General features: G+C 34.8%; 2 protein-coding genes across 2 annotated transcripts in view; one reads left to right on the plus strand and one right to left on the minus strand.

Moving 5' to 3' along the window:
* TSPAN12 (tetraspanin 12) overlaps positions 1-4,924 on the plus strand; it is a 105,822-nt gene extending 100,898 nt beyond the window's left edge. The window contains exon 9 of the mRNA XM_050785097.1: positions 1,068-4,924. Within this exon, the coding sequence (XP_050641054.1) occupies positions 1,068-1,126 (59 nt within the window). The 3' untranslated portion in view covers positions 1,127-4,924. The remainder of the gene's footprint in view (positions 1-1,067) is intronic.
* Positions 4,925-5,012: 88 nt separating this feature from the next.
* Positions 5,013-13,129, minus strand: part of KCND2 (potassium voltage-gated channel subfamily D member 2) — a 492,852-nt gene continuing 484,735 nt past the window's right edge. Inside the window, exons 3-6 of the mRNA XM_050785086.1 lie at positions 11,590-11,685; positions 10,595-10,687; positions 7,058-7,305; positions 5,013-5,398 (exon numbers count right to left, since the gene is read on the minus strand). Coding sequence (XP_050641043.1) covers positions 5,221-5,398; positions 7,058-7,305; positions 10,595-10,687; positions 11,590-11,685 — 615 coding nt within the window. The 3' untranslated portion in view covers positions 5,013-5,220. The remainder of the gene's footprint in view (positions 5,399-7,057; positions 7,306-10,594; positions 10,688-11,589; positions 11,686-13,129) is intronic.

Below are 13,129 nucleotides of genomic sequence, written 5' to 3' on the forward strand. Positions count from 1 at the left end.
GAAATTTAGCAAACTTGTCTATCCAATTCAATGTCCACTCAGCCTTGGCTCTTTCAACTCCCTTCACATGTCTCAGAGGAATAGCTTATTCTGTTTTAGGGTTCTGTTCTTCATTTTGCAGGCAGTGTAGGAGATGTCTGAGCAGTATTGGTGTATGACTATTAAAAACTGGTAATCGGTTAAGAGAACTTTTGGTGCCGAAATATGTAGCTCTAACCAAGGAATTAAATTGAACTAAACTGAACTTTAAAATTCTGGTTTTTCCTTTTATTTTATTTTTTTTAAGACGGAGTCTCCCTCTGTCACCCAGGCTGGAATGCAGTGGTGCAATCTCAGCTCATTGCAACCTCCACCTCCCGAGTTCAAGCAATTCTCTTGCCTCAGACTCCTGAGTAGCTGAGATTACAGGCATGCGCCAGGACACCTGGCTACCTTTTTTTTTTTTTAAGTAGAGATTGGGTTTCACCAGTTGGTGAGGCTGGTCTTGGACTCCTGACTTCAAGTGATCCACCCACCTCAGCCTCCCAAAGTGCTAGGATTACAGGCACAAGCCACTGAACCAGGCCAAAATTCTGTATTTTCAGTTAGAGTCAAAGCCCAAGGAGGCCTCTGCCATCTTGTAGCCCTTGCCAATATCCTACTCTTGTCTTCCAGGGTTCCTCCAAATCTCTCTCCAACTATTTGTTATCTACTCATTCAACACCCTTCTTCAACCATCCTCTTGCTTTGGAATTGATGTGAACCAACTAGGCCCACCTTATTAGTGAGTGCCCTTTATTTACAGACTTACCTTTCTGTTGTCCCAATTACACAGATGTTTCAATAGGATTCATCAGATAATACGATTTGAGGTGTGGTGTTCAGATTCACAGAAGCATTGTGTATTAGTCCTCCTGCAAAACTATTTTAATAGCGTTCTTCACATTCTCTGAAATTATAGTTGAAAAGGTAGAATGGATACTTGAGAAAGTTTTTTCTTTTAACTTTAACATGATGCGTAAACATGAAGCTCTTCTTCCTTTGGGTTTTGTTTTACCTTTATTGTTTCCTGTTCTTTCTCTGGGCAGGTAGGAATTCATTTGCCCTGCCTGCCAGCCCCCATAGAGACAGAACCATTACCTACTGAAAGAAGATTTTAATGACGTGATGAAAATATTTTAGAAAGCACCTTGAAGAATAGTATCTTTATGTAACCACTGTTGGAGAGATGTCTTCAGGAGACTGAAGTAGAAGAGTTACTGTCAACATGGAAAGGTGAAGATTTGAAGTGTAAGATTATGAACAGTAGTGTAAAGAAGAGAGTTGAAATATTTTCCGCTAGATAATTCCTTCAAAAGGATCTGATCTGGTTTCTTAATCTGTATTTCTCTATCACCGCATCTGGCCCATCATCTGTATTCAATAAATTGGATTATATGTAGAATGAATATAGTTATGTGACCTAAAGAATTTCCATAGAAAAGCTAGAGAAAAAAGTAATTAGGGAAAGGCAAAGAATAATCTGCTACAATAATAATTAATGCTTGAAGATAAAGGAGAAAAAAGGCAGGGCAGGCAGTAAATTGAAAGATTAAAGGTATGCTATGTATTTAATATTATTTTCAACCAAAAATTTTTTGTAATAATTATATTTTAAAATCATCTTAAGCAAACTCGCTGTTCAAAACTAGTAATTCCTTAGAAGTAAAAAATCAAACTCTGTAAAGAATATTTTACTCTCCTAATACAATCAGCTGAAGTAGATACGATTTAAACCTTCGTAGATAAAATTTAAACCTTCATTAAAAAAATACTGTGTGCCTACACAATTGTGTTGAAAATTCAGATGTTTACACAGTGGAGAGTAATAACCATTCTTGTACCAGTGAGTTAATAAAACAAACACCTTAATGACACTGTAGGGAAGAGAAGATGCCTTTCTTATGAAACTCTGAGGAGTCATCAATTTAATTTCAAGAATCCTTTTTTATTCTTTTGAGCAATGTTACTGGCAGACATATTATAGCTCCCCAGAGACTATTTCTAAGCCAACATTGTGACTAAGTTGAAGGAATAGGGAGGCGTGTTGAACTTTTTAATGCAAAATTGACACCTAATAAATCAAAGGCTATAAATGAAAATAATTAACAAGAAAAGATAGAGACTATCCACCAAGAGGATCATATATATCACCAGTTAAAATCAGTCTTTCTACTAAATAATTTCCTTTGTCTTTTTCCTTCTTCTCTAAACTCTTAACATTTGCTTGCTTTTTATCCTTTCCAGGATATTAAGGAGAAACCATTAGTGGTTGCATATTAAAAATGAATGAAAATCTATGTATATGTGTATCAATAAATTTATATCTACATATACACATACATACACACAAATAGCTAGACAAATAAATCACCCTGCTTTCCTAGATAGAATAAAGCCTTTGATTAAGAATTTAGTTAATTTCTGACCAAAACCATTACCCCGAGCTTCTCTGCTTAATGCAAGTAGTGGTGTTTAAGAAGTATATAAGGTTCAGGGACTGGCTTTCCTTAATTGATACTATCTTTTCTGTTACAGTCTCTGCCTTAATTCCCATTACTGGCAAAAGCTACTGTCTCCACCCATTCAGATGAGATTTAAGCATTACTTTCAATTGTTGTGTCCTTCGAGTTGTATGTCTCACAGGGTCCTCCCACATGTGTATTATGGATGTATTATGTGTATTAAGGAATGAAATCTAACAAAATAGGGCAACAGTCAACATTTTGTCCTGTTCAAGCATGCACATGTTTTATTTAAGTATTCTCCAAAGGTCTATTTTTTTCCAGCATAATGCAGATATTATGCTATCCTTTGAAATAAGATAGGTGAATTTCAAACAAAATTGTCAAAAACAATGACCTTAGTTACTCCATATGGTACACAGAAATAATTACGTTTCACTTACAATACAGATGCACTTAACAGTCATCAATAATCATTCACCACCAACACAGTATATTTTTAAATCACTTAAAACATCAAAAAGGTTTTTTTCTTTTCCAAAAGCCTAATAAAATTAATAATTTTGGATAAGTGATAAATCAAAAGAGGAGGCAGAATTGTCAATTGAAATAACCTAACTGCATTTTCTTTTATGTAATATTAAGAACATGAAAATAGAACTTCTCATTGGGAATCAAAAGACATAGTAATTCTGATTATGGTTTCCTTAGTCTACTTTTTAGAAAGTTTTCAATAAATGCCATCAGATAAGTTTCACTAGACATTGCTCTAGAAGCACAAAGTGACACGAGGCAGGTGTTAATATAATTGTTAATATTTGTACTGCTGGAAGATTAGTAACTTTTTAAAAGATGTACTAGGAATAAAGCCAGTTCTTCCCAAGAGATAGTTGAGTTTATCTTACTTTCACTCAGCAAATGTTTATTAAGATCTAATATGTTCATAGCACTGTTCTAGAAGCTATTCTAGAAATGGGAAGCAAGGATTTCTGGCTTTACTTGAAAATGGTTGGATTAATCCATTTTTATGACAAAATATGATAAGCATTTAAAAATCTCATCTCTAATAGAGGAATAATTATTAACTCTTTCCATGTACAGAAGCTAAGCTTTATTCCTTACAGTGGTGGCTTGGAATGAATAAAAACTTTGCATTTGACTTTAAACTTTTTTACACTGTCACGTGCAGACATGTCTGCTGACATATTTTAAGGGTGAAAAGTTATAAAAACTTTTCACTTAAATGTACAGAGATCAACTTTGCATCATCAAACTCCTGTCCTCCTGATTTATTGGAGAAAATTGTACCTCGCAATACACAGGAACTTTTCTGAGATAAATTTGTGCTGCCTTCCTGAATGGTGTAGAAAGCATGCTTTCATCAAATATTGCTCAATAAAGCACTCTAGTTTATCTCTACATTTCAATCCACATTAGTTATTCTCAAAATGTATTCAAGATCTGAGGCAAAATAAATAATACATCAAGTAAGATTCTGAGATGACCGATCCTGTGATATTAGTCCCAGTCAATTCTTTTCATAAAATACATAGTGATAGATCCAGTATCTGGGCTTTTCCATAAACAACAAAGACGTTAGTGATAATTTACATGGGTCAACTCCTTTTTTTTCTCATTTTTGACAAGGGGATTGAGGACAATCTACTTACAAGATAATTTTTTTTTTTTTGAAATACAAAAGTAGGAAAGTCACTTGAACTACAGTAAACATTAGTCTTGTTGATGATGATAAACCCAATAGAAAGGTGCTATAGAAATACAAGAACAGATAATGCACTGTCACAGGAATACAGTGGACCAAAGAATATTACTGAAAAACATTTATGGCACAATAGTTTTGGATTAAAAAGTTACCTAAAACCTGGCCACACCAGAAGTTTTTCTACGAACGTGGCTCCTACCGTATCTATAAAGATCTGGAAAGTACAACAACAGAAAAATCCTGATTCCTGATACAACAGTTGTACAATGAATTATTGCAGTTGTAACAGTATCTAGGTGCAAAGTTAAACGATAATTAATACTGAACTATCTGAACACTTTAGATTTACTAATGAGTATCCCCATGAGAAATACTGCAGTTCTAAAAGGAGTTTATTTGCACAGCCCACCATGGAACATGAACACTCAGCTTGTTGTAAGTGCACAGAAATTACCCCTTTCTACAATTATAGTTTATCATGCCTATTCTGAAGACAACATAAAGAAACTGAGATCACTGCTTCAAAGAATTCTAGCATGCATTATGATGGTTTCCTTCAGTCAATACAAATATGTTGTGTTTTTTTTTTCATATGTAATAATCTTCATCATAGCCAATGTTCATGGTTTTAACAGGAAAAAATTTTATCAAAATGTTTTCCATATTTTTTTTGTTTTGCATTCAACTGGAACATTATGTTCAAAGATTTATTTTATTTATTTTATTAAAAAAGAGTTCTGATCATAAGAAGCATCAATAGGCGGCATTTCATTGTGCTCATTCACAAAGTCAAAGGGCCACAGAATATTACTCTGTGTAACAGGTCAAACTGTCTAGAAATGCCATTTGGTGGTTTTATTCACATCCTTAAGATTGGAAGCTTTGTTTTTGTTTCATTTCCAACCTTCTTGCTTTGCTGCCTTAATCTGCAGAATATTTGTTTCTTCTTTCTTCTACGTTGAGATTCTTTTCACAGCCAGGACTCAAATTCTCTTAAACCCTATTCCGAGTGTCTTACAAAGCAGAAACTCTGACAATATTTCCTCCTGAGTACTCAGGAGATTCTGGCCTATCGTCTCCCTCTGGTGTGGTTACTGGAGGTGTTGGGATGCTTATTATTGCTGTAGTCACATAAGGTTGTTCACAGTTTAGTTTAACACACTCTTCCATTTTGGCATTTAAACTGGATCGGCTGATAGAAAAAAAAAATTAAGAAAGTAAGTTGTTTAGTTAAATTTTTTTCATACAACTGAGGAATATGTGTTGTAATGCTTATAAAAACATTTTAATTGTCTAAGGAAAGTTATTATAATTAAAAATATCAAACCCCAAATCTTAATCTATGTTAAAGATGAATATAGTCAGTAATTAACATTAAATAAATTTCTAAAAGACAGTTTCACTTGGTTCCATCAAGTGTTTATCAAACTAAAAGTATTATTAAAAAATGTAAGAAAGAAAGAGCATCAAGTAAGATTTGGACAGCCTGGGCTGAACAAAGTAGTTTTATTTAAGACAGGACCTCTAAGAGGTTTGAGAAACCACTATGAAAGAGCCATATCACATTGATTTCTTAATTCTTTTGACCACAGAATATTTTTATTTTCATGTCTTTTTGGGATGTATAATGCCCTCAAATCTCTCAACTTAATGATGACCACATATTATAAAAATCAAAAAATTTATCTATTACTATCTAATACTTTAAGGTTTTCCCAAATGGTATTCTTGGATGAATTGTATACTCTATATGGAGAAGCGGATAAAAGGGAAATGAGAGAGAAGGATATACACAGAAGCTTGAAGCTAATGATTTTATTTTCATGGAAAACATAATTAAGATGTTTATGTCCTAAGATTTTCTTGCTCGATACTTTTCCATTGTTGACTTCCTTTTATAAAGGATATAAGGCTGCAAAGCTAAAATATCTTTAAGATAGAAGTCTTATGGCTCCTAAGTTTAATTTTCTAGTCCCAGAGACATCCAATTTATGTAAATCGACATCACCTGAATTCAGAATCTCATCCAGATTTCAACGAAGACTTTTGAATGCCAAGAAAGAAGGGGACTGAATTTACAGACTCTAACGCTAAAAACATATGCTATTCAATTTGAAAACAGAATAAAATTATTTTGGCAGAAACTTATATTTTAATGACATATATTGTTTAAGTGTACTACTTTTTCGTTTTACACATTTGTGGTAAAGACAGTGAATAAGGAAAAGCAAAGCAAAAATATCAATACGGAAGTTTTACTTAACTTGTTCATGAACTAACCAGAGGCAAACAATTTTAGTACTTCACTTATTTTTGTATTATGTTGATTTTGTGTTTGATATGGCCAAAAATATCTTTCTGATCAAAATTATATATTGATATAAATGATTTGTGTAGGCAAAGTTTTCATTTTTACTGCTACAGAGAGTGTGTTTGTATATTTTTACATGCTGTTAAATAACTTTTAGCCATGTTGATCTCAATTTCATTTGACTCTTTTAGTAGTGTCCACCATCATTTCAGGCTATTGAATATATAAGAGAATCCTGAGTATAAAAGTCCTTGCCCAAGAAAGAAAAGGTTGTGGAGCAGAAGAGAGAAAAACACATTTGTGTCCACCCAATCATGTTTCCTTCTTTTGACTCTTTGAATATTGATATAACTGCTACTTTTAACCCTTAATGGATATGCAAGTAGAACCACTTTCCTACTTGTTACACTACCAGTTTTGTCTCTTCCTGAACCATAGGAGCTAGGAATTTAGATGCCACATATGTGACAACATGAGTGCAGAAGATACACCCTGGGAACCAGCACAGGTGTGCAGACAACACAGATTAATCTCAGGTACCTGTTAGATAGAGGCGTTCTCTCCACACATCTGATCTGAATCGTGCTGAGTTCTTGTACACTACCTCGATGGCTTCCTGATACGTTGGCATTTGGGATGCGAAAAGTTTTTTTGTGTCGTCGTGAACAGCAGGTGCTGGTGACTCCTTGTTGTGAAGACAGTGAGGGACTGTGACTTGAAGGACGATTAACAGTTGCAACTTCCATGCAGCTTTCTTCAAAGACTTGTTCGTCCACAAACTCGTGATTCTGTTCCACAGTTGTAAGTAAATTAAGAAACAGAGAAGCACATTTTAAAAAACAAAATACGTAGCTTTATTTTTAAAGCTCAAATATGCCCAAGTATACTTAGACTTGACACAATGGTTAAATAAAACCATTTTCATAAAGATTGACATCAAAACCACTTCTTTTTGGCATTTATGTGGAACTATCTTTGTAGTTAAACCTAGAGATTGACATCTGTAGGCTGATCTAGTGTCCCTTTATAGACTAACTTCATCTTGAAATATCATTTATTTATTTAAACATAAAATCTGGAAGGTATAAGCTAAGAAAAAAAAAAACACCCAAAAAATGAATACAGATAAAACCCACAGGGAAGTTATAAATTTTCACTGACTTTATTTTTTAAAACAGGTTGAAGTTATGGAAAATAGATTATTTTAATAGGATGCCCCAAGTTAGATTGTCTGTTATATATTAGCAAATATTTTCACTTGGGATTGAAAACATTTCTAAATGAGAAAATGAGACCCCAAGACACTATCCATTTATTTATATGTTCCTCTAAAAATACCCAGTGCAGAAAAATATGACTTATTAGTTACATAAATAACTGCTGTGAATGTGTCACTTTGTGTTTGACACAGAAGGGATTAGCATTGAAATTTTGTGGCCTTTTTTGTAATCTTTGTGATACATCACTGGCATCACTGGCTGTACTCATGATCTCTGTTTGCATTTGGGGTTTTTCCATCACTATTTCTTAACTTTTAGCCCAGTAGGAAATAGTAATAGGCATCATTTCACATATCATATTTTGTAGAAACATGATATCAATTTTGCTTTTAAAATGTTTAACAAAAACCTCCTGAAATGCCTATGCAAGAATTTCACCTCAGAAATATACAGGAAAACATTTTTGGTCTGAACTACTTGAGAATGACCTCAATTACTACTTTGTTTTTCTTTGCGTGTGTGGGGATAGTCTTATAATGGAAGGCTTTGCACATACTAAATTCCACTTAGCCATCTCACATCCTAAAATATTAGTAAAACAATTGAAGCAAGACACTGGCTAATAAGAAATAGATTATGTTTTAGCTACTCGTTTTGTCATTTCTTTGCTGAGACAAGCATTTTGAAATAAATGAAATTTAACATTCTATTCTTTGAAGTCTAGAGAATAATATAATCAGACAAGACAGAATTTCATGTCAAATATTAAATTTCAAAGAAAAAATGGTGCACAAAAGATTCACAATCTGTTTTCTTCTCTTACAATGCATGGTTTCACATACCTAAGTTGCAATGCATGAGATTCTAATTTATCTCATCAGTGATTGAAAGTGTGGGAGTCATTCTGTTATTAGTTACTACGTACTTTTGTAGGTAGCACGATTTATATTAGTTGGTGTTAAATGGTTTTTGATTTAAAAAAAAAAAAGCCCTCAAAAAAGGAAAATACAGGGAACAAAAAAGATAAGAATAAAAATATTTTACATATTTATTTATTTATTTATTGAGACAGAGTCTGGCTCTTGTTGCCCAGGCTGGAGTGCAGTGATACTATCTCAGCTCACTGCAACCTCCGCCTCCCAGGTTCAAGCAATTCTCCTGCCTCAGCCTCCCGAGTAGCTGGGAATACAGGCTCCTGCCACCATGTCTGGCTAATTTTTTGTATTTTTAGTAGGGACATGGTTTCACTATGTTGGTCAGGCTGGCCTTGAATTCCTGACTTCAATTGACTCGCCCACTTTGACCTCCCAAAGTGCTGGGATGACAGGCATGAGCCACTGCGCCAGGCCAATATTTTATTATTAATGTATCATTTAACTTTCAAATTTATCCTACTAGGTTACAGACCTGTCCATATCTTTATTTAAAAATGCAGTATAATCATGTTACTACCTTGTTTAAAACACTTAAATAATTTCCATGAGCTGAAGATCAAAATTGTCCACATGCCTGTAAAGCCTAGCATTACCTGGACACTGCCTTTCCCTTCACCTCCTCTTTTGCCATGCTACACTCTCTCCTTCTGACCACCCTCAAATTCTTTCACTTCCTCCCAGGCTGAGTTCCTTCCTTCTTGAGGTACTTCTATCACCTGTTAGCCCCTTCATTGCTCTGCCTAGCTAACTCCTAGTTGCCCTGCAGGTCTCCACTCAAGTTCCTCCAGGAAGCCTTGCCTGACCTGTCCCCTCATGGCTCTGCCCTCTTTGCTCCCTTGACCAGTGGCATCATTGTTGCTTTCCATGTTCGCTGCTCTTTTCCAGTAACAGCCCTGTCTGGGGTTTTGTTTTATAATGGAGGCTAATGGCAGCAGAGGCCACACCTCATTTCATGGCGTTTCTTGGGTCTGGCTCACTCTTGGGCACATAGTAGGCATGAATGACTCTATTGGTAAATAAGTACATGGACAGGCAATACTTTAGAACTGAGATTACAAATCATGTGTCACCCGAGAGTGAGTGAGATGACATGATCCAAATATGGTGAAGATTTTGTTCTGCTCTGTAATCATCATAGACTGTGACTCCTATTTACAAACTGGCTAAGAAATTGGTAGATTTGCCAATGAGGAGGTCCAAATGAGAGCTTGTAAGTGGAGAAATACAGACTCACTCCTTAGCACCCAGGGGCATACCAGTGATTACATGAGTCATTTTTCTAATGAGAATAGTTTCTTTCTTTTTTTTTTTGGAGACGGAGTCTCGCTCTGTCGCCCAGGCTGGAGTGCAATGGCCAGATCTCAGCTCACTGCAAGCTCCGCCTCTCGGGTTCACGCCATTCTCCTGCCTCAGCCTCCCAAGTAGCTGGGAATTGAGAATAGTTTCTATTATCTATCTCTATTCATTATGGTTGTGAATGAAACAAATGCTTATATTCCATTGTTCTCTGTTTTTTGTTATTGCTATTGCTATTCTCTTGATCTAGATGTTAGGGAACCTCGAGCACCATTAATTTTTTTTCTGTCTAATCAGCATTTTAAGAATCACAAACAATGACATTGTTAGGATTTACTATTGGAAGACCACTCTTCATCTGCATTAACCGACTTCTTAGACTAGAGTTAAGATAGCGGCTAAGAATAAAACATTCTAAATAAGTTTCTAAAATACTTTCCAAGTTGAAATGTCATTACAGTCTTTCAAAGTAATTTCAAATATTGTGAGGTTTTGGTTTGTTTGTTTTTTAGCATGTTGTCCAGTAATGCAGACAGTGAAATCACACTCGGAAGCATGAAGTATGCAGAAAGGCAAATGGAATTAATGTCGGAGAGCAGAGGAAGGCAGTCATACTGTCTCCTTACCGTGGTCTTTTCCAGGCAGTGAAGCAGGTGGTGGTGCTGGGTTTCAAAGCTGGAGCCGGATTTGCTAACAAAAGCCTGCTCATCCTCTGAGGACTGTTAACAAAAAGAAGACAGAAGAGCTTTCTATTTTATTTGCAAACAACTCGAACCTCAGCTACACATTTCCACAGAGAGATCTGCTCTATTAACTGGCAACATTTTATTTATTTTTTAACTAGAAAGGAACAAATGTGCAGTTCCTGTAAAGTTGGATGATCGGCATTTACAATTTCATCAAATGAATGGTCTGGTCTTTTAGACATGCCTCTTTGAATTGAAATTTTAAATCCCTTTTACTCATTCAACTACCAACTATGTTTGTAAGATGGGAAGCTGTTATGTTTTGATGATCAAATTTAACCTAGTGCTTAGAAAATTTGGAAACCGTGATCATGCGCGCGTAAATAAAAACTATTTTGTAAGTCAAGATTGGAATCCTAAATATTAAAGGAAAATTCTGGGGTAAAAATAAATTTTCTCAAATTGTAGTTTATGCCATATGATCTTCCTAACATTGAATGTTGTTCCCTCTTCGTTATGAAGTAAAAGAAGACATCATGTTAGCCACCCACCCCAACCCTTGATCCAAATGAACGTTAAGGAAGATAAATTTGAAATAAAAAAAAGAATTAGGCATTTGAATTATTGAGCTTTTTTTTTTTTTTTTTTTTTTTTACCTTTACCATGTTAATAAGAGACAGGGTAGAAATATTGCCTAATGATGAATAGTCATCATGATTCACTGGCAGTATTTCATAGTGCACTTTCTAACCTTCTACAGCCAATGAGGATGTATAGGGTGAAGTTATAAAAAAACAAAAACAAAAACAAAAAACCTTTTGTTGTTTGGATAGCCATCATCATAATTAGTCATAATAAAATTCTATGGAAGTAGAACTAAATCAATCTCAAACCAATAAATTGAACATTAAAAAAAGAGGTGTGCTTGACCGTACCTGCAGCTGATTACTGAGTAAACCATTCCGTTTGCTCTGCATGTAAGCATTTGCGCTTCCACTTTTGGCTGCCCGGATCCTGGCCAGTCTAGCTTTCTATAGGAGAAGAGCAATAAATATGCCGTTAACATTTACGAACTGTTTCCTTAAAACAGTGAATGAACTCTTGTATAATCCTATTGTCAGTCTACATATTATTAAAAGTAAGCCAGCTTTTCAAATGCAACTATTGAAAATTACCTCTCTACCTTTTTAAGTGCTTTATTTCAGTTAATATTTATCAGTAAAATCAATGAACTACCTTGGAGCTGGCTTATGCCTTTGAAAATTATAATTAAGTCTTTACAGTAAGATCAAGTTATTTCATTATTGTTTCTTTCAATTGTGTCAAAAGAAAAATAGCAGTATTACCTTATGTATATTTTCATTTATCCCTCTCTGAGTAACTTAATGAAATGAAGACCGGTAGCTCAGGAAACCAGCTGCCAACTCCTTTTTGTTTAAACTAATGTCCTTAAAAATTAGTAATTAAATACCAAGAATTGATTGCCTTCCTTCCTTCCTTTCTTTCTTTCTTTTTTTTTTTTATAAGAACCACTGTTCATCTATATCTGCATCCTCCAATATAAAATTATATTTTTGCAATTATCCTTTAAGTTAGCCAAGGTAGATCCATGTCAAACAACATGGACCGTCTCTCTAAACAAACCAACCAACCAACCAACCAACCAACCAACAAACAAAACCAACTCTGAATTTATCTACTTTGTCTACCAGCACGGGTCCACACAACTGTATGCGCATCTGATTTGTGTTTCACTCTTGGATTGGCTGAAATGAAGAACATAGTGAGCCTATCCAGAGAGATTTAAACATTGTTTTTCATTTTTAAAGCATTTTTGTGTGTGTGTCTGTTGATAACATCCTTCGATGTAGAGGGTTTAGGTGACCAGTCCAATTGTTCCTCTAAGTTACAGTGAGATCCCTGAAGTGAAAGTACTAGGCATCTGGCTGTGTAGCCAGATTTCTGATATTCCATTCTAGTTTCCAACTGCTGTTATTGATGCGCATTTAGACTGTCATGGAAAGAGTCCTGTTTTCCCTTCCTGGCGAGCACTATTTTGGTGATCATTCTATTTGTATTACATGTAGCTAGCAAGTGTATGTGAAACAGAGACTGGGATGGCTTAGATAAGTTTCCTGTAAGCTTACCTCACAAAATTTCTTCTTTTTCCCTTCTAAACAATCCAGAAAAATAGTATCTTTAGTCTCAAGTCCTGGAATGCTCTTTTTAATAAAAATTTTAAAATTATCTAGATTTTTAAATGAAAAATATATACATATGAAAAAATTTTTAATACTACAGAAGTGCCTGCAAACAATTGTCTGTGACCCTGGAGCCATCCCACTACGAGGCTTCAGAATCAATCATTGGTAATATTTCTAGAAAATCCTGTGAGAAATTTTCTAAGCCTAAAAGAGCAAGTATATATATTCACATGTATATACACATACATTTTTACTCCAGAGAATACTCCTC

The sequence above is a fragment of the Macaca thibetana genome, chromosome 3 (assembly GCF_024542745.1).
Source record: "Macaca thibetana thibetana isolate TM-01 chromosome 3, ASM2454274v1, whole genome shotgun sequence".
Classification (NCBI taxonomy): Eukaryota; Metazoa; Chordata; class Mammalia; order Primates; family Cercopithecidae; genus Macaca; species Macaca thibetana.